The 19,172-nt window shown below is 33.8% G+C and overlaps 1 protein-coding gene across 1 annotated transcript in view; it reads right to left on the reverse strand.

The window, feature by feature from the left end:
- GLIPR1L2 (GLIPR1 like 2) overlaps window positions 1-16,116 on the reverse strand; it is a 31,550-nt gene extending 15,434 nt beyond the window's left edge. Inside the window, exons 1-2 of the mRNA XM_045553349.1 lie at window positions 15,863-16,116; window positions 385-630 (exon numbers count right to left, since the gene is read on the reverse strand). Coding sequence (XP_045409305.1) covers window positions 385-630; window positions 15,863-16,081 — 465 coding nt within the window. The 5' untranslated portion in view covers window positions 16,082-16,116. The remainder of the gene's footprint in view (window positions 1-384; window positions 631-15,862) is intronic.
- Between the last annotated feature and the right edge of the window lie 3,056 nt (window positions 16,117-19,172).

A 19,172-nucleotide genomic window follows, 5' to 3' on the forward strand; every position in this document is an offset into this window, starting at 1 on the left:
TTTAATCAATCAGCTATATAGCAGTATGTATACTGATCTGTGTTGAAAATATCGTCTTTTACTTATATTTACAGTCAATAATTTATAAATAATTTTTATTTGTTGTTTCTCACTTTTTTCCCCAGTGTGTATTTGTTTTAGAAAAGTGCCTTTCATCTTAGAGTATAAAGATTACATTTACTATTTAAAGAAATGTTTTAACTGTGTGGTTCACATAATGGAATTATAGAAATTTTGAAGATCTAGGACTGATTAGAATTGTGATTTTATTAGAAGTAATAATTTTACCATTTGAGTTTATTTATAAATTTGAAATATAACAAAACTAGGCAGTAAAGCAATTAAGGAGTCTATTGAATTAGTAACAATATAAAAATTAGATACCTGAATATAATGAGAACAGTTTTTAGAGCAAGTGTTATTTTCAAAATTATACATTCTCTTCTCTCCATACCAACTTCTGATAGCAATACTTGCAGTAAATTCATTTTCAGGACCGACCCACATATTTTCACCAATCCCGGTAAATTTAGGATGGGCCATTTTTAAGTCTTCTAAATGAGTATTACGCTCAAACACACATTTTTTCCCCCATGCTCTAGCAGTCCGTGATAAAGCTACATCCCATGTCTGGAAAAAAATGCAAAAAGCAAAGAAAACAAAATAATAACAATAAGGTATTTTTTGTGCTCTAAAATATTTTCCTCACGTTCTCAGTTAGATTTAAAGAAAACAATTCTAACTTTTGTACTTACGGGTCCTGTTTGTGAAAAACTTTTTTGAGATAATCATAAATAAAATGTTTCCTGAAGCAAGGACTATGTATATATTTGTAATTAAAATATTGGAATGATAGATGGCACAAATAATTATAACACTCTTACATGTAGTCTATTTAGGGCTACATAATACACTTACATGTAGTCTGCTCAGAGTATGTATTTTTAATCTCATACCTTTTTGTACAAACCAATACAAGCATCAAAAGTATTATTTACCTAAGAGCTATTTAGTGAGTATTGATTATATGCAAAATATTGTGTTGTCAAGAATAAAGTGATAATTCAGCATAAATCTTGTCCTCAAGTTGCTTATTAGGAAAATAAGATACTGCCTATATCTATTATATATTAATATTATACATAAAAACTTTAATATATCGTAATAGTTGGCAAATGTTACAAAAGAGGCACATATGAAGTTCTATGCACATTACCTGAAAAGTGAGAAAATATCATAAGATACTACTCCTTGGCTAGCTATCTGAAAATAACTAGAAATGTGTGCATTTATCATCATTTACAGGCTCCTTAAGTTCATTGTTAAAGACAAGCAAAAACCACACACTAGAAAAATGAACAAAATAATTGTCAAACCAAAATACTACATACATATGTTATAGTAGCTCTGAAAGTAAACATTTCTGAAAACCAATACTAAGATTCCCTTAGTTGTTTCTTAGTATACATAAATACAATATAGAACATAAACAAATCAGACCTTTAGAATATCCCCTCATTACGTTCTTCCTCAAAGGTAACTTTGACAGAAAGTTCGGCACCTGTCCCCAAGGCCACATCAGAAGAATGAGGACAAGTAGTTTAAGGAAAAGGAAAGAGAAGTTTATTAATTTGCGGGCAACTGAGGAGGATGGGAGACTCTCGCTTAAAGACCATCATCCTATCTGTAAGCAGAAATACAGAGCTTTTATAGGGAGTTTTCAGCTTGGGGCTATTGCTGTTTAACTATAGTTGATGGTCCTTATCGACCCCATCTGCAGCAAAGACAATCTCATGACCTCTGCCCGAACAATTCTGTTGAGCCATCTCCCGATACAAAGAACAAAGGACACTCCCCTGCCCCTCTGATTACTAGCCTTGGGTAGGGATGCAGGTTTTAATTCCCCAAAAAAGTGGGGGGAGTTTTAAAGAAACAACTTGTAAAACATTTTACCCTTTTTCAGGGCATTCCCTCTGTTACATAAAATTACTGTTAAAAAATTGTCTATGTATACATTTCTCTATGTTTTGTATATAAACACATATTCAAATGTAAATTTGGTTGTTTTAAATGAGTATTTAGTGATTTTTTTTCCTTGCACTATTGTAATCATACCATATACAGTATCACTGGCCTTCAATTTGCAGTTTTCATGTAGAGAAATGGTTCTATATTAACACAATTAGATCTGCTTAATTTTTACAAACACTATATAGTATTCCATAGCATTATAGTAAATGCAACTATTCCACTATTAATAGACTTTTGAATTGTTTCCCATTTCCAAACAATACCCCATGGACTATCTTTCTACTGACTTATTTTGCATATAGTTTTCAAGCCTTGTCCTTACTATATACCAGTCACTATTTTAAGTGTTTTTTAATGTATTATCTCACTTAATGTTCACAATAACCCTATGATGTATGCATGATTATTACTAATTCTGTTTTACACAGGAAGTAACTAAAAACACAAAGAGGTTAAGTAGTTGAAAATTACTTAATTTCTCAGCCAGTAAATTGTGGAGCCAGGAAATCTAATTCTCAACACCAAGTTTATAAGCATTTTATTTCACTGCCTCTCATGACTATGTGCAAATAAATTATAATAATTCTATAACTGTCTGTATGAACAAATTTCAATGACCCCTATATGTTTTTTAATAATCCTCTCCCTTAACTACTTGACCTTTTGAGTTGTTACGCAGAAATGGTGGCTTTTCTACAAGACAAAAGCATTGAGATTCTTAAGGCCCCTGGGCAGACTTCCTGATGCCAAAACTCACCTGCCCCCAGTGTGCTAGCCCCCTGTTAATTGCACCAGGACCTGCTGACTTTCCCCAAGGCTAGTAGCCCCTCCTTAAAAAGCCTGTGATTTCAGTTTATCAGGGAGACCGATTTGAGGTAGATTCTCCCATTCTCCCTACAAAACGTCTTGTAGTTTTGACAATAGTTTCAAATTCTTTTATTCAACTATGAACAAAATTATAGTTGAAAACATAGGCTAAAGTTTCAAGAAGCAGTGAATGAGATACTTAATGAGAACTGTAAATTTTAAGAAGATGTTGATAAGTTTGCTTTGAAAAAGCAAAGAATTTTTGTTAGCCAATAGTCCTTATTTAAATAGAAAAGCTGGATCCAAATTCTCTTTTTTGTTGTTGTTTTTGAGATGGTTCTCAGTCTGTCACCCCTAGGGTTGAGTACAGCAGTGCAATCATAGCTCACTGCAGCCCTGAACTCCTGGGATCAAGTGATTCTCCCACCTCAGCCTTCTAAGTAGCTGGGACTACATACAAGCCACTGCGCCCAGCTCCAGCTGAATCCATATTCTAAGTCACGTTCCCTTAAGATAAAATTTTTTAAAATATATCTCCCTAGAATATGTCTAAGTATGAGCCTTTTCTCATTAAGTTGGCTTAGAATTTGGTAGACTCCTTTAAAAAATTTTTAAACAAAAGTATAATCATGACCCTTATACATGTGACAACAATTTTATTTAACTCATTATTTAATGAGGGAACTGCTAAGATGCTATAGCTTGTTCAAGGAAAATCCAAAGAATTCTCAAGTTTATATGCTGTAAAGTACATTTTGGGTGGTCTACTGCCAGTCTGATCCACTACAGCTTTCTGAATCCCGGCAAAATCATCACATCTGAGAAGTATGCTCAGCAAATCAATGAGATGTACTGAAAACTACAATGCCTGCAGCTGGTATTGGTCAATAGAAAGGACCAAATTCTTCTCCATGACGACCAACCACACGTTGCACAATCAGCACTTAAAAGGTAAATGAAGGTAAAAGGTAAAAGGCCTACGAAGCTTTGCCTCATCCACCATATTCACTTGACCTCTTGCCAACCGATTAGTCCACAACTTTTTGCAGGGAAAACACTTCCACAACTAGCAGGTTGCAGAAAATGCTTTCCAAGAGTTCCTCGAATCCTGAAGCACAGATTTTTACACTACAGTAATAAACAAACTTATTTCTCTTTGCCAAAAATGTCTTGATTGTAATGGTTCCTGTTCTGATTAATAAAGATGACTTTTAGCCTAGTTATAATGATTTAATATTCAGGGTCTGAAACCGCAATTACTTTTGGACCGATCTATAAAAATCATTCTGACGAGAAAGGAAGCAGACACAGTTGGTGGATCATAGAGTCACCGGGGATTCAAAAGGAGTGGTGTAGTAGACAGAAGTTCCTATGGGGGAAGCAGGATCAAATATAGAGAACAAAGAGACCTCAGAAGAAGCCAGAAAATTTTTCCAGCCTAGGACTCAGGGAGTGAATCTTCCCTTAAAACACAGAGCTGGGAAAAACTTCCAGTTCAGGATTCAGGAATGAAACCCCACTGGAAAGAAAGAACTGGGAAAAAATTCCCAGCCCAGAAGGTGTCTTCCTGACAAAGAAGCCTGGAACTCTAATCCAGCTTTTAGAAAGTATATTCAGAATCTTAAGAATCAAAATCTGTCCTCACCGTGCTTCAACGGACTGTTATCCGGAGCACTGGCTCAGGAGTCCGACTCACCAATGGATCCCCGATCAATCAGTCAGGAATGAAGACAAAGGCTTCAAAGGTGCACACGTGGGGTCCTGGGTGAGAGGTCCGGGGGTCCAGTGATGAATCTGATCCTATCCAAGTCACAGCAGCGCCATAACTGTTAAAGAAAACATTATTCATGACATTTGTTAACACAATAAAGAGGACTTTATTAAAGACTATTGTGATAGGTGGCAAGACTATCACAATAAGGGACAGAAAATGAGCTCGACATATAACAATGAAACAGTGGATGGAAATTACTAAGAGGAGACATCAAGGGTAGGGGAGTTCTTGCTAAACTGACCTAAAAGGATTTTTGCTGAAGACAGGGGAGGGTGATCAGATATCAAGGGCAGCCGAGTCTCTCTAAACTGGGCTGGGTGTGATTCTTGATAAAACTGGGCAATGTAGCTTTAGGAAAAGGCTCACGGTCAAGACCTAGTCAAGAAGAGGGCTCAAAGGAGTTTAGTCAATGAATTTTTGTCAAAAATACATATTACTGATTTTGAGAAAATTTAAGTAATGAATTGTATGCACGTGACTGAGGGAGAATAAAGGAAAAACATTATTAAGAGACTAAAGAATATTATTATTTTGTGTATTATATAATACATTGATAGGTTTGATTTGGTATTTTATTTCAAAGTTTGTACATATAGTCATAAATAAAAGTCATCTACATTGTTCTCTTTTTCTCCTTGTTATATATCAGATTTAGAGATTCTAGGTTTCTAAAATGAACTGAGGAGTTTCCAATCTTTCATTTTTTTGAACACAGAAAAATTTTAATATCATTGGAATTATCTGTTCTTTGAAGATTACTTAGAGTTAACTCCATTGTTACCTGGGATTGAGGTCTATTTAAAAGATAGATCTTCAACATCCTTGCTACTGACTTCTATAGCATTGCTTTGTTAGTTCCCTAACTCTTTCTGGATTCACTTTGTAATTTATATTTTGCTAGAAAAATAATTTATTTCAACTAGACACTTAATATTATTAATGTGTTGGGACACAATATTCTCTTACAATTGTAATCTCATCTGCATAGGTGGTTATAATTCTTTTTCTCACTCCTAAAATAATTTGTTTTCTCTTTTCTCCCCTAGGTTTACCAGGAGTGTCTATTTTTTCCCAGTTCTCCCAAACAAGAATTTTTTTTAAAATTTTTCATTAATTTCACCTACTACTGTTATTCTTTCATTCTTTCTTTTTATTTTCCTTATTTTTAGTTCACTCATTTTCAGTTTATGTAAGGAGACATTCAAAATTGATTGTTTTTTCCTTTATTTTACTTATATGTCATGTGTCTTGGTATTAAGTGTCTACATTTTGGGGATGTTTTGTATTTTGTTCTTGATCCAAGGATAATTTAGAAAGTGTTTCTTAATTTGCAAGTAGTTAAGATTCTACCATCCAATATTTGTTGTTCTTACTTTCTAGTTTTATTAAACTTTGGTCAGAAGTTTAGCTTGTAAAATCTCCATTAAAGCTTTTTTTTTTTTTATGAGCAAGAAACAGTGAATTATTCTATAAAATTTCCTGGACATAAAAATGTCTATCCTTTATTGAGAGGGTATACAATTTTTGATTTTGTCCAATATTTATTATGTTATATATCAGTTTATTTTTCAAATCTATTTAGAAAATTCAGAAAAAAGTATAGAAAACATCTCACAATAATTGTTTTAAAAAATATTTCCTTGTATGTCTAGGAAATTTCTCTTTATGTAGTTTCTGTTGGTCAATTCACAAAGGTCTTTGACTATTTTATCTTCATGGATCATATCTTTTTTTCATTACATAATGTTCCTTTTTGTCTATTTTAATGCCTTTAGTTTGCATCTCTATATAATTTTATAATATTGTTTCTCTTTTTAAGTCATTTTGTTTCAGGTATATTTTTGCAAATAAGATATAGATGAATTTTTATTTAGTCAATCTGTAACTATTGATAGGGAAATTAAATTCTCTTATATTTGCCATGAAAATTGATATATTTAATATATTTTTTAATCTTATTTTATGTTTACAATTTATTATTTTTTTACTGTCATTTCCTATTTTTCTCTTTTCTTACATGGCTTAAGTTTCTTTTTATTCCTTGCTTCTCTTCTGTAAATTTGGAAGTTCAATTAACTCTTCCCATCTGCTAGCTACTCATATCAAATCATTATGATAATCTTTATAGTTATCTTAATTATCTTTAATTAACTTCAGTTATCATATTTAAAATTATATAAGTTTATTAAATATCAAAAAATATCCCAAATATATAACTATGCTCACTTCCACTTTGATGTTTTATTTGCCTACTTCTTCCCATCATCCACAAAGATGAGACTTTAGGAATGCCTTCTCCACTCTCCTAAATACTGGATTTTACTGAGGTTATTTAGAGTTTTAAGTTTTTGCCATTACATTCTTTCTTAATATATACATATTGTTTCATGATATTTATTACTTATTTATAATTCCCGGTGACATTATCACCATGCCTTAAAAAAAATTTTATTTAAAAAATATTTTATTTTTTGAACAGGTAATATATCTAATAGTTACAAAATCAAAACCACATAAAATCTTTGAGAAGTCATGTTATTACCTTGCTCCCCACCATCCCATTTCCCCTAGGTCTTCCATAGGTAACACGGAAACCTTGTGGATATGTCTAGTGTTGTTTATCCAAATATATATTCTTTTTTATTACTCTTTTTTATATAAAATGCATCATAATATACCTTGCTTTTTCCAAGGTCCATGAGATATTTCCTTGTTAGTATAAAGAGCTTTCTCATTCTTTTCTCCCTATATGTGTATGGTATTCTTTTATGTGGATTAACCAAATTTACTTTAGTCAGCCCCTCAGTGCTAGACATTAGAGAGTTTTTCTAATCATTTGCTGTTATCGAATGATGGTACAATGAATAACCTTACTGTGATACCATTTCCTTTTTCTGGGGTATGTGTTTAGGATAGATACTCAGGAATCAGATCAGAAGAACAAAGGGAAATACATTTATATTTCGTGTTGCCAGATTCCTCCCTATATGGATTATATCATTTTACTTCCCCATACCAAAAAAGTTTGGTATGGGGAAGGTCTTTCTGACTTTGATAAAAAATGCAGAACAATTTTTAAAAACTTATTAATCAGCTACATCAAAATATTAAAAGTCTGAATGGCAAAAAAATACAGTAAGTAGATAAAAAGAAAAATGTCAAACTAGGGAAAATAATTACAACTCATACCACAGGTAAAGGGCTAAGAAAAAGAAAGTGAGGGGAAAAAGGGGCTAAAAACTTAATAGAAAAAATAACGGGTAAAGGATACTACCAGATCTTTATTCATATGAAAGGATGCACAGCCTTGCTTATGATAAAAGAAATAAAAATCAAAACTAACCTCAGATATCGTATCTTACCTTCAGCCTAGTAAAATTCCAAAAGTCCAACAGTATTTTTGTTGGCTACTCTGTGGGGAATTGTTGCCCCAGTTGGAGTTTATACTGGTGTATAGATGAAGCAACACTATCTTTTTCAAATGACTCCCCAGATCTACTGAAAACAATTTATTAAAATGTATAACTATAGCTTGCAGATTTGAGATGCTACTTTTACCATATACTAACTCCCTTATGTATCTGGGTTATTTTTGAACTTTCTATATCTTTCTAGTGGTATGTCTTTAACATACCAGTACTATATTATTTTACTTACTGAATTTTTATAATATGCTATAAAAATCTAATATGGCTGATCGCCCTCATTTTTCAAATTTTCCTGGTTATTCTTATTTTATTTATTTATCTATTCACTTACATGTTTATTTTTGAAGCAACCTAAATGTCTATCAATAAAAGAATAGGTAAAAAAATGTGATACATTTAGGGGATAAAATATTACAGCAAATAAAACTGAATAAACTAGATTTATATCAACTTGAATAAATCTCAAATGTATAGTTTTGAATGAAAAACCAAGTAACATAATAATAAACACTATATGTTACTGATGGAAATATAAATCAAACAACTCAAAACACTGTATTATTAGTATGGATAACCATACATGTATTCAAAAGTATAAAAAATATACTAGAATGATTCATATTAAACTAATAAAGGTCATTGTTTCTGGAGCTGGAAAAAGGAAAGGGAACATGACTGAAGTGGCTATTACAGGATATTAACTCTGTAATTTTTTTTCTTTGTTAAAAAAAGGAGGAAGCTTTATTTATAATATTAAAAGTTTACATCGATGTTAGCTATCAAATCATACATAGGTCATTTTTTGGTACATGAGGGAGCCCAAGTCTAAGGCTTGGGCCCCCTAACGGTACTACCATGTCAGGTTAGAAACAGGAATCACCCAGCCCCGGAAGAGCCCAGAAAAAGAAAAGATTCTGTGCTTTTAACATCCAATAATGTAAGATGGTTCCAGCAACGAAGAGGACTATGGTAAGATACAGTCTTCTAATATTGCAAACTCGTTAAAATGGTGAATAAAACATTTAGGTTGAATCATATAAAATTGCTTGAGTTTTGTAGGTCAAAAATGGTTGAATAATAACTTCATACAGTTCAATCTACATATGGTAAAAAAAAATTTAAATCTACAGCTGAATTCAAAGAAAAGAAAGGTGAATACTCAGGTGCCAGAAATGAAGAGAAAAATTAAAAGACAGTGGTAAACTCATGAGCCTAATCTGAAGAGAGGTGGTATCAGACCAGGTACAAATGCCACTAACATGGGCACGGAAGATATAGCCATGGAGCCACCTAAGACAAGTTCTGAGATTGAGATCTTTGTGAAAAATTAGCATGCTGACTGCTTTCTAAATCAAAGGAGACTAGAAAATCCTGCCCACCAGCCTGAGGAAGTGACAAGAAAGTTAGGTGGAAAAAAGTCATATGAGAAATCAAGTCCTAGACCTACACCATGCACACAGGGGGAGACTAGCTTTACATTGCCTGTATAAGCTGAAAATACCCATGCAAAAATAATATAAAAACTGACTCTAAGAGAAAAGCAAAAGCTAATAAAAAACTATTCTGTAGTAACATTTATTCTTTCACACCTTGGACAACATGGGACTCTTTGTTTCACACACATACAATCTCTGCTGAAGATGAGCATATGATAGAAAACTATAAACATGACAGAAGATCAGTAGATGAAACAAGAGAATTGGTACCCAAAGAAACTTAAATAATAAAATAACTAAAAATGTTTTATAAAAAAATAATGTTTAAATGATTAAGGAAAAGAATATAGAAAAGAATAGGACACTGGGGGAATATTGGCAAATTAAAAAAAAAAACTTCTAGAAATTAAAAAAAAATAATGGGCCAGTTAAATATATTACAAAAAGCTGAAGAGAAAAACAGTGACTGAAAGGTGGTTCTGAAACAATGACTTAGAAAGAGAACAGAGAGAAAAAGATGGACTATAGGGGGGAAAGGAGAGAAAGTCAAACATATATCTAATAGGAGTTCAAAAAGGGAAGACTAGAGAGAATGAGGAACAGGCAACATTCTATGAAATAATGCTGAAGAATTTCAGTCTTAACAATAGATATGAATCCACAAATTCAAAAAGAATAGTCTGAACAAAATAAATAAAAATAAATGCATACTTAGAACAAGCATGGCAAAACTACAGAACAGCAAAGAAAAAATATTTAAAGTACCTGGAGAAGGAAGACAAATTGTATCTCAAAGATCAACAACAAGACCAGTGGACCTCAAACTTAGTAGACTTCAGAATCATCAGGAGGACTTGTTAAAATACAGATTACTGTGTTCCAAACCCAGGATTTTGGATTCAGTAGGTCGAGGGTAGAGCCTGAGAATTTTCATTTTTAACAAGTTCACAGTTAATGCTGATGCTGTTGGTATAGGGATCATACGTGGGAACCTCTGAGTTCAATGCACAATAGAAATCTCTAAAGCAACAGTGGGAGCAAGAAGACAGTGCTGAGAAAAAACAATATCACTCAAGAGTGTGAAATAGATTATTTTAGATATAGAAATCTTGAGTTTACTATTCACACACTCTTACTGAATGAACTATTAAAGGATGTACTTTAGGCAAAAGGAAATTGAATCTAGAAAGGAGTGGGTTATGAGATAGAAGTAATAGTTAGCAAAAAAACTGGTGCTGAAAAATCTAAAGAAGCATAAATAATTACAATAAAGTTATAATGTTAACACTCTTAAATAACCAATGGATCAAAGAAGAAATTACAAAAGGTATTAGAAAATATCTTGGGACAAATGAAAATGAAAACACAATATACTCAAACTTATGGGATACAGCAAAAACAATGCTAAGAGGGAAATTTATAGCTATAAGAGCTTACATTAAAAAAAAGATGAAAGATTCCAAATCAGCAACCTAACTGTACATCTTAGGGAACTATAAAAAGAAAAATAAACTAAACTGAAATCTATTAGAATAAAGAAATAATAAAGATTAGAGTACAGATAAAATAGAAAATAGAGAAGCAATAGAGAAAATCAATAAAACTACAAGTTGGTTCTTTGAAAAAAAAATCAACAAAAATGATAGACATTTAGCTAGATTAACCAAAAAAGAGAAGACTCACATAACTAAAATCAGAAATGAAAGGGGGGGACATTAATTTTGATCTTACAGAAGTAAAAAGGATTTTAAGGGAGTGCTAACAATAATTGTAGACCAACAAACTGGATAACCTAGATGAAATGGACACATTCCCGGAAACACAAAACCTACCAAGACTTAATCATAAAGAAATAGAAAATCTAAATAGACCTATAACTAATAAGAAAAGTGAACCAGTAATAAAAGTCTCCCAATAAAGAAAAGCCAGAACCAAATGGCTTCACTGGTGAATTCTACCGAACATTTAAAGAAGAATTAATACCAATCCTCAAACTCTTCCCCAAAAATGAAGAGGTGGGGAATACTTACTAACTCATTCTATGAGGCCAGGATCATCCTGATACCAAAGCCAGAGAAAGATACTACAAAAAAAGAAAACTACAGACTAATATCCTTCATGAATATTGATATAAAAATCTTCAACAAAATACAAAAAAAATGAATTCAATAGCACAAAGGATTATATACTCCACAACCTACTGATATTTATTCCTGGGATGCAAGGATGGTTCCACATGTGAAAATCAATCAACCTGATAAACCACATTAACAGAATGAAGAAAAAAATCCACATGATCATTTCAATTGATCAGAAAAAGTATTTGAAAAAATTCAATAACCTGTTATGATAAAAACACTCAACAAATTAGGAAGAGAAGGGAACTACCCCAATATAACAAAAACCATAAATTGAAAGCTTACAGCTAACACCATAATTAATAATGAAAGACTGAAATTATTCCCCTAAGATCAGGAACAAGACAATGATGTCCACTTTTGCCACTTCTAACTGGCATAGTACTGGAAATCCTAGCCAGAAAAATTAGCCAAGAAAAAGAAATAAAAGAACATCCAAATTGGAAAGAAAGAAGTAAAATTATCTCTGTTCACAGAGACATGCTCTTATATGTAGAAAACCCTAAAGATTCCACACAAAAAAACCTGTTAGAACCAATAAACAAATTTAGTAAAGTAGCAGGTTACAAAATCAACACACAAAAATTAGTTGCATTTCTATATATTAATAATGAACAATCTGAAAATTAGGTGAACAATCCTACCACAATAGTATCAAAAAGAATAAAATACTTAGGAATAAACTTAACCAAAGAGGGAAAGACATGTATACTGAAAACTAGAAAATATTACTGAAAGAAATTAAGAAAGATACTAATGAGTGGGAAAGATATCCTATGTTCATGTATTGAAAGACTTAATATTGTTAAGATGCCCATACTACTCAAAATGTTCTACAAATCAATGCAACCCCTATCAAAATCCCAATGATGTTTTTTGCAGAAATACAAAAATATATCCTAAAATTCATATGAAATCTCAAGGGACCCTGAATGGCCAAAATAATCTTGAAAAAGAACAAACCTGAAGGACTCACACTTCCTGATTTCAAAACTCACCACAATACTACAGTAGTCAAACAATGTGGTACTAGTATACAGAAAGACATACAGACTAATGGAATAAAAGAAAGCCCAGAAATAAACCCCTGCACGTATAGTAAAATGATTTTTGATGAAGTGCCAAGACCATTTAATGGGGAAAACACTAGTCTTCTCAACAAATAATGTTGGGAAAACTGGATATCCACATGCAAAAGAATAAAGTCAGACCCTTGCCTTACACAATATACAAAAGTTAATTCAGAATGGATCAAAGACCTAAACATAAGAGCTAAAACTATAAAAATTTAAAAAAACATAAGGGAAAAACTTCATGACACTGGATTTGGCTATCATTTCTTGGATATGACACCAAAAGCACAGGTAACAACAACAAAAATATAGATAAATTAGATTTCATCAAAGTTAAAAACTCTTGTGCATCAAAGGGCATTATTCACATTATCCACAGTGAAAATACTTACAAATGGGACAAAATATTTTAAAATCACATATCTGATAAAATTACTACCTAGAATACATTATATATAACTCAGTAACAAAGAAACTAACAGGCAGACCAAAAAATGGGCAAAGGACTTGAATAGACATTTCTGTAAAGAAGATTAAAAAAATGGCCAATAAGCTTATGAAAAGATGCTCAACATCAATAATCATTAGAAAAATGCAAATCAAAACCACAATGAAATATCACTTCATACCCATTAAATGGCTATAATCAAAACAAAGCCCAGAAAATAATAAGTGTTGTCAAGAATGTGGAAAACTTGGAACCCTTGTGCATTCCTGGTGGGAATGTAAAGTGATACAGCTACTATGGAAAACAAAATGGTGGTTCTTCAAAAAATTAAACATAGAATTATCACATGATGCAGCAACTAGTTTTGAGTATATACCCAGAAGAAGCTAAAGCAGAGACGGCAACAGGTATTTGTACACTCATGTCTGTAGTAGTGCTGTTCACAATAGCCAAAAGTTGGAAGCAATCCCAGGGTCCATCGACAAGTGAACGGATAAACAAAGTGTGACATACATGTACAGTAGAATATTATTCAGCCTTAAAAATAGTGGCAATTCTGATACATGCTACAAGATGGGTGAACTTTAAAAACATTATACCAAGTGAAATAAGCCACTCACAAAGACAAATACTGCATAACTCCACTTATATAGGGACAGAAAGTAGAATGGTGATACCCAGGGACTAGGGGTAGTGGGAAATGGAGGGTACAGTAATTGTTTGACAGGTATGGAGTTTCAGTTTAGGAAGATGAAAAGGTTCTGGAGATGGGTGGTGGTAATCGTTGTACAACAATGTGAATCTACATAATGCCATTAAACTGCACACTTAAAAATGGTTAAAATGGTAAATTTTATGTTCCGTATATTATAATGCAATTAAAAAACAATTTCATTTTTTGGTGTTTAAAAACAAGGTAAAACAAAAATACTACATGACAACAGCACCGACATGGAAGGGAAGTATTCAGAATTTAAGCGTTCTAAGATGTTTTTATTATTTGGAAAGAGGTCACAGATATTAACTTTGGACTTCATAAAGTACATATATTAAAACGCCATAAATAACCAATAAAAGAATGAAAATAAAGAAAAGTTCTAAATAGACCAAACTATGATAGACTATACTATTTATAGTTAATATTTATGTCCTAGTAAAATGCATGGAAAAACACACACTGACTTTTAGAAAGAAAAAGATAAAAATTTAGGGTGGAGCTTTAAGCTATACTTCAAACACTATTCTTTTTAAAATGTTTACATTTTAAAATATAGATTGTGGGTATACAGGTATCTTATTTTCTATACTTTTATTTATGTTTGAAATATTATATAATTTTTAGATATCAGAAATATAAAAACTATAAAAAGTTGTATTAGACAGTATTGTATATTTTAATTAATTTTCAGGAATAAGGATAATCTTCAAATTTGTAAGAAACAGAATTAACCACAAAGGGTGGGAAATCAGCTAACACTCTCAAATATCCCCAAATTCTATTAATTGAATTCAAAAAATTAAAAAAAAAATTGGCTTAAAAAAATATCTTCATCAAATAGGACTAAATGGTAGCATATTTCTGTAAGAAAGCATATAATCTGATGAGGAAATTCTGACAATATAAAAGGTAAAAAAAATGAATAAGAACTAAAATATATGCAATCAAAATAGTATTTTAAAATTAACATTGAAACAAAGCACCATTTTATAACTTATTAATTTAGCAAATGATTTAAAAAGCCCAAGCCAGTGAGGGTTTGGTGAATACACAGCTGGTATTTGCACAATTTGGCACAGTACCTTACAAAAGCAATCGCTATGTAACAAATAAATAAAAAATGTATTTATGCCGTTTCTTAAGTTTTTGCTAAGGAACTAATGCCGAAAGAAGAAAAAGCATTATGTCTAGGGAGGTAATCCTTGCAGTATATCATTGCAATGTAACTTACAATGTAAATTTGAAGCTCCTAATTGCCCAGAAAGAGGACAGTTGTTTACTTGCTGGATTTTGAAGTCATATTTAATGACAATCACGCAAACTTCGTAACAACAAGGAAATAGGTGATTAGATGTTAAATGAATATAAGGGGGAAAAGGGGGAAAAGCAAGCACAGCAATGCAAAATCAAGGTTAGGACTAGGGTGAGGACAACTGAGACACTCCCTTAGGAGCCAAATTTGGAGTGGGCCTCAAAAAACTCAGTAGTCAAATACGAAATGTTTTAAAAAGTCCAAACTAGTGTAAAACATCTGTGATGGAAAAAATGCAAAATGTCAAATAAAAACAGGATCTTGCACTATCCTGAGAGTGCCCGACTTGTATCTTCCTAATCCAGAGCCAAGGATCCTGCTTTTGTTTAAGATTTTGACATTTCCTTCACCGACACTGATATTTTTTGCACTGATTTTTACTTTTTTAAAAACTGTTGCATTAAAATATTTTCTTGATATTTTACTTAGCACCCTTTCTAAATTTGCACCTCAGGTGAGTCCCTCCACTCACCTCAGTCCCAGCCCCGTGCAATACCACGGTGATAACTATGTGTTACAGTGACAGCGGTTTTTATTTCTCAGTGTACAAACTTTATGTGTATTTTTAAACCTAAACTAAGAGTCCGGTTCCCCGTGTTCCCTGAGCCTCCGAGCCCGGGCCCAGACTTGCCCTAGGCCGCGGCGAGCGCGGGGACAAGGGTGGCGGGAGGTCGGGGAAACCGCCTTCGGGCCTCACCATGAAGCGCAAGTTAGACGCTTGGGGGACGACGTTGCCCCGCAGCTCATTGTGGAGGTCCACGTACTCGTTGATAAACTCTACGTCCTCTTCGTGCGGCAAAAAATCCGCCTTCAAACCGGAACTCAGCAGCAGTAGCCACAGCTCGCAGAACCACAGCTTCAAAACGCCCCCTAGCGCCAGGGGGAGCGACTGGGGGAAAGGCCTTGGGGCCTCCATTGTCCACCGGCCACGAACGGGTCAGTGCGCACGCGTGGGCCCGCCCCGCTGGCCCGCCCACCTACGGGGCGGCGCAGGGGACCCGAGCGCCGGCCTCCAGCCCCGGGGGAGAGAGAAAGAGGAGACGGGAGGGAGGAGAAGGGGAGGGAAGGGCGAGAGAAAGTGTCGCTGGGTGGAGGAAGCTCTGTGTAAAAATAAAATAAATGTATGCCGAAATACCTCGAGAGCCTTGAGTTAAATGAATACGAGCTTTTCGTTAATGTAGCTAAATATTGTCCAGAGTTGATTCCCGACACTGAATGATGTGTCATTGTTTATTAATGGACCAATCGTGTGTACAGTCAGTGCGAATTGCTGAGTAATTAAAAGACCTGAGGAACTTTCTGATTACGGACGGGGAAATGATTATTCTACGGCATTGATGTAAATTCAATTAAAATGTTTTTCATCATTCCTTGAGTTAGGAATTTGGTGCAAGGCGTGCCCTTCATTTTACTCATGGACAGAGAATATTCTTAAGGCAGACGGACTTCTTCCTTGAGATTTTTTCTGTCAGTTTTTAAATGAACCTTTGTGGGAAATCACAAAATAAATGGAAGAGTAGAGGGAGAGTAGGGATCATTAAACTCTCATGAGGTGAAAATATTTCTGTTTCTTCTCTCAGCACAACAGAGCCTGGAATATCAATACTCTTGTTCTTCACTAACTGTTCACAGTAGAAAAGAATTCATTTTCTTGTTTTCATTTTTTTCTTTTGGACAAAATTGGCTAGTGTTCTAGCAGATTTTGACCTTTTCACTACAAACATTTTGCTCACAAACAAAACAAATGAACAAGCAAACAAAAAACCCCCTTGCTTTCAAGACTTTAAATTCTAGACATGAAATAAAAGCAATACATGTTTTTGGGTACACATTTGGGTATTACTTATTGTGCTTAATAGCATTAAGCAGATATTAAAAAAAAATCATTGACATTGGGACAGAATTTTGCCACAAAGGAAGCATTGTAACTGGTTGGCCAAAAAAATGTCGAAAAAGGAAAAATGCTTTTAAAAATTATCTTTGATGCACAAAATTGAAAAAGCAGTAGACCTACATAAGATGGTTTCACTCGCGTTTTTATTCTTTTAGTACATATTAGCAGGCAGACTGTTCAGTCATTGAGAAAGATCAGTAGATGAGACACAGATCCTGCTTTCAAGCAGTTTACAGTTTAATGAATTAGATTGGGCAAATTTTATACCATGTGATAAATATTAGGTCATTAAATCTGAAATGTCCAACTTGGAATTAAAAGTTTATTATATCTCAAACAAGAAGCAGTATAATTAATCAAAGTGTGTGTCTAAACTATGGACACAGTTTTGCCATCTTACCAGTAGCTTGTTTATGGCAGCAGCGAAGAAGCCTGGAGACCAAGTGGAGATGGAATCTGAAAGGTGTTTTCCACAGCTTGTTGAGAATTGAATATTTTTCCTTGCAAAAAGTGATCAAAGCCTGGAAGAAGTGGTAGTCAGCTGGTGCAAGGTCTGGTGAATACGGTGGATGACAGAGAGTTTCCAAGTCCAGCTTCTGTAGTTTGAACAGTTGTTTGTGCTACATGTGGTTGATCGTTGTCTTGCATGAGGATTGGCCTGTCTCTACTGACCAATCTCAGTTGCTTAATCACAAGCATCCTCATCATTTTGTCCAGCTGGCTGCAGTAGATATCTGTTGTAATTGATTGACCAGGTTTCGTGAAGCTATAGTGGATAATACCAGTGCTGGACCACCAAACAGACACCATTAGGTTTTTTTTTATGAATATTCAGTTTTGAATTGGGTTTTGGCACTTCATCTTTATCCAACCATTGTGGCAAACACTTGCAATTATCAAAAAGAGTCCATTTTTCCTCACACGTAACAGTACGGTGTTGAAATGGTTTGCCTTTATGTTATGACAGCGAAGAAAGGCAAGCTTGGAGACAATTTCTCTTCTGACACTCATTTAATTCATGTGGAACCCATCTAACCAGCTTCTTTACTTTGCTGATTGGTTTCAAATGGTCCAATATCGTTGGAGTAGTAATGTCAAACCTTGCTGCTAATTCACGTGAAGGTTGAGATGGATTTGCTAATACTACAGCTTTCAGCTCATCATTACCCACCTTGGTCTCAGGTAGCCCACATGGCTCATTTTCAAGATAAAAATCACCAGAATGGAACTTCTCAAATCATCGATGTACTGTGCATTCATTAGCCACATCCTTCCCAAAACACTTCGTTGATATTTCAAGCTGTCTGCGCTGCACTGGTTCCACAATGGACTCACATTGAAAATTAACACAAGTTTTTTACTTATCCATGGTTTCACAAAAATTGTTCTAAAAAAATCTGAAAGATAATCATAAGCCAAGGCGTGCATTTGAAAGAATGAGGATGTACCTTCACAATAAAAAATAAAACAAGAAGTGTCAAAGTGAAATGTCAGAGATATCAACTGTCAAACTTAGTACTTAAGGAAATCGGACATTTCATACTTAATAACCTAGTACAAAGCCAAAATGCTGTTGCATTATGTAAGGGAGGATTAGTACTCTTATGGAGGACCAGAGACGCCTTTCTGGAGAATGCATCATCAAGAAGGTGAAGCAGACAGGTATAAGATAGCATTCTTAACAAAGGGGAAAGCATGTTAATATGCTCCTGGAGAGGAAGATCATAAAGGTTAAAAGTATTTTAATATGGCTAGAGCCTCTCGTAAGGGTGAAGGTGGCAAGTGCTGAACGAGGCAATTCTTTTATGTTAATACTGTTGTTAGACTATGAAAATTGCTAAAGAAAAAAGATAAATAGAGTAATGGAATCTTAGATTTGGAAGAAATTTTAGACACTTTCACTGGCCCCCTATATCAGACATACTGTCTGACACATCATTGACAGGTGATCATCATATCCTTTGCTTGAATAATTCCACTAACAGGGAAGTTACCTAATCCTGGGGAAGCCCATTCCATTGGTAGGTATCTCACTGAGTAATTCAATAAATATTTCTTTAGTACCACTTATGTGTCAAGATCCAATGCTAGGTTCTAGAGCTACAGATTCTGA

Source organism: Lemur catta, chromosome 6 (genome assembly GCF_020740605.2).
Source record: "Lemur catta isolate mLemCat1 chromosome 6, mLemCat1.pri, whole genome shotgun sequence".
NCBI lineage: Eukaryota > Metazoa > Chordata > Mammalia > Primates > Lemuridae > Lemur > Lemur catta.